Here is a 2033-nt window from a genome sequence, read left to right on the forward strand (position 1 = left end):
TAATTATTTTGAAACAGGGTCTCTCTAAGTGCCTTAGGACCTTGTCAAATTGCAAATCTGGAATTGAACTCCAAATCCTATTGATTAACCTTGCAAAATGCTGGGATTATGGACTTGAATCACTGCACCCAGGGGATACTTGTTTTTCTTGTATTGTGTTGTTTTTACTTTTGATGTTACACATTTTGAATTCTTTATGTATTCTGAATGTTAAACCACTGTCAGAAGAGAATCTAGCAAAGGTTCTCTAATATTCTGCAGAATGTCTCTTCATGATCTCCACCGATATTAAGAAGCTTTTTAATTTGATGTCATCTGTCTTGTTTTTATTTCTTGAGTTATGGGGTCTTGTTAAGAAAGTTGGTGTCTGCACCAATATTTTGCAATGTTGAATCTATTTCTTGTTCTAACAGTAGCAAAGTTTTTCCAGACTGAGGGGATCAAAATAGTTCTCTTTTTTCAAAATGACTATCAAATATCAGTTTATGCTGCACATGTTGAGTTATGCTTTCTCTCCACTACTCTCACTTTCCATTGCTTCCTCCACGTTATCATCATCTGATTTTTAAAGTTGACTCTTCTAAGAAGATAATCTAGGAAGCCCCCCCCCCCATTCATATGTACATCTCAATATTTTCACAATGAAAGTTGCACTTGGTGTAAAATACACACCTAGGGACAGGTACTGCAATATTTCCCAGGCTGAGTTTTAATGCCTAGTTCAAACCAAACTTCTGCCCCAGCCTCCAGAGGAGCTGGTGACTACAGGTATAATCCACTGGGCCTCACTACAAAATTTTAATGAGTCATTTTGCTCACAGGAAAAATGGTTGCAATCATTCAGAGGAATATGTGCTGAGAGAGGGAATGGACTCCAGAGACATGGCCATGGGACTGATGTTCTTATCACAGACTGCAGTAGGAGTTCTGGGAAATTTCTCTCTGCTTTATTATTATTTAGTCCTTTTCTGCCATGAGTGCACATTAAGGTTCACAGATTTGATATTCAGGCACCTGGTCATAGCCAACTCTTTGGTCATTCTTGGCAGAGGAATTCCCCAGACAATTGCAGCTTTTGGGTTGAAGTACTTCTTCAGTGATTTTGGATGCCAACTTATTTTGTACATGCAGCGAGTGGGCAGAAGTGTGTCCATTTTCATTACCTGCCTCTTGAGCATCTTCCAGAACATCACTATCAGCCCCATGAAATCCTGTTGGAAGGATCTCAAAGAAAGAGCTCCCAAGTACATTGGCTTCTCCATTTCCCTCTGTTGGATCCTGTACATGGTGGTGAATTCCATTTTTCCTCTCTATGTGCTTGGCAAATGGAATAGCAAAAACCTTATAGTGAAAAGATATTTGAGGTACTGTCCTTACATTGTTCCTGACAACATAACAAACTCATTATACACAGCATTCCTTGTATTTCCTGAAGTGGTATTGTCCTTGCTCATGATCTGGTCCAGTGGCTCAATGGTTCTCCTTCTGTACAGGCACAAGCAGAGGGTTCAGCACATTCACAGCATCAAAGTTTCCCCCAGATCCTGCCCTGAGTCCAGAGCCACCCAGAGAATCCTTATCCTGGTGGGCTCCTTTGTGAGTTTCCACACCCTCTCCTCCATATTAAATGTTTTTGTTACCCTTCATTTTAATCCCAGTTGGTGGTTGGTGAACACCAATGCCCTGATCTCTATGTGTTTTCCCACTGTCAGCCCTATTCTTCTCATGAATCATAACTCCATTAAATCCAGGATCTGCTCCTAAGGAATATAAGATTCTTAATTCTGAAATAATATGTGTATAGTATGTGTTGAGATAATGTGCAATTGTTTAGTCATTCTTCATGCTCAAAACACCAATCCAAAAACTATGAAGGAGTCACTTGTCTTTCTGTTGTAAACTCCAAAGTATATTGGTGTACTCAGCTGCCTGAATGTGGGAGCTACATATTCATTGTGGAAGGAAGTAAAGCTGATTGTGTTCATGCTGTTGCACACAACCTGAAGATTGTCACTGGAATTCATATAGCTGGA

At 39.9% G+C, this 2033-nt stretch overlaps 1 protein-coding gene across 1 annotated transcript; it reads left to right on the plus strand.

Moving 5' to 3' along the window:
- The first annotated feature begins 867 nt into the window (after window positions 1-867).
- On the plus strand, window positions 868-1764 carry LOC124107778 (vomeronasal type-1 receptor 4-like). Its single transcript, XM_046465980.1, has one exon. The coding sequence runs from the start codon at window positions 868-870 to the stop codon at window positions 1762-1764; it is 897 nt and encodes a 298-aa protein (XP_046321936.1).
- The last annotated feature ends 269 nt before the right edge of the window (window positions 1765-2033 follow it).

The sequence above is a fragment of the Marmota monax genome, unplaced genomic scaffold, assembly GCF_021218885.2.
Source record: "Marmota monax isolate L192 unplaced genomic scaffold, Marmota_monax_Labrador192_F-V1.1 WCK01_AAM20220418_F8-fsc00160, whole genome shotgun sequence".
Taxonomy (NCBI): domain Eukaryota; kingdom Metazoa; phylum Chordata; class Mammalia; order Rodentia; family Sciuridae; genus Marmota; species Marmota monax.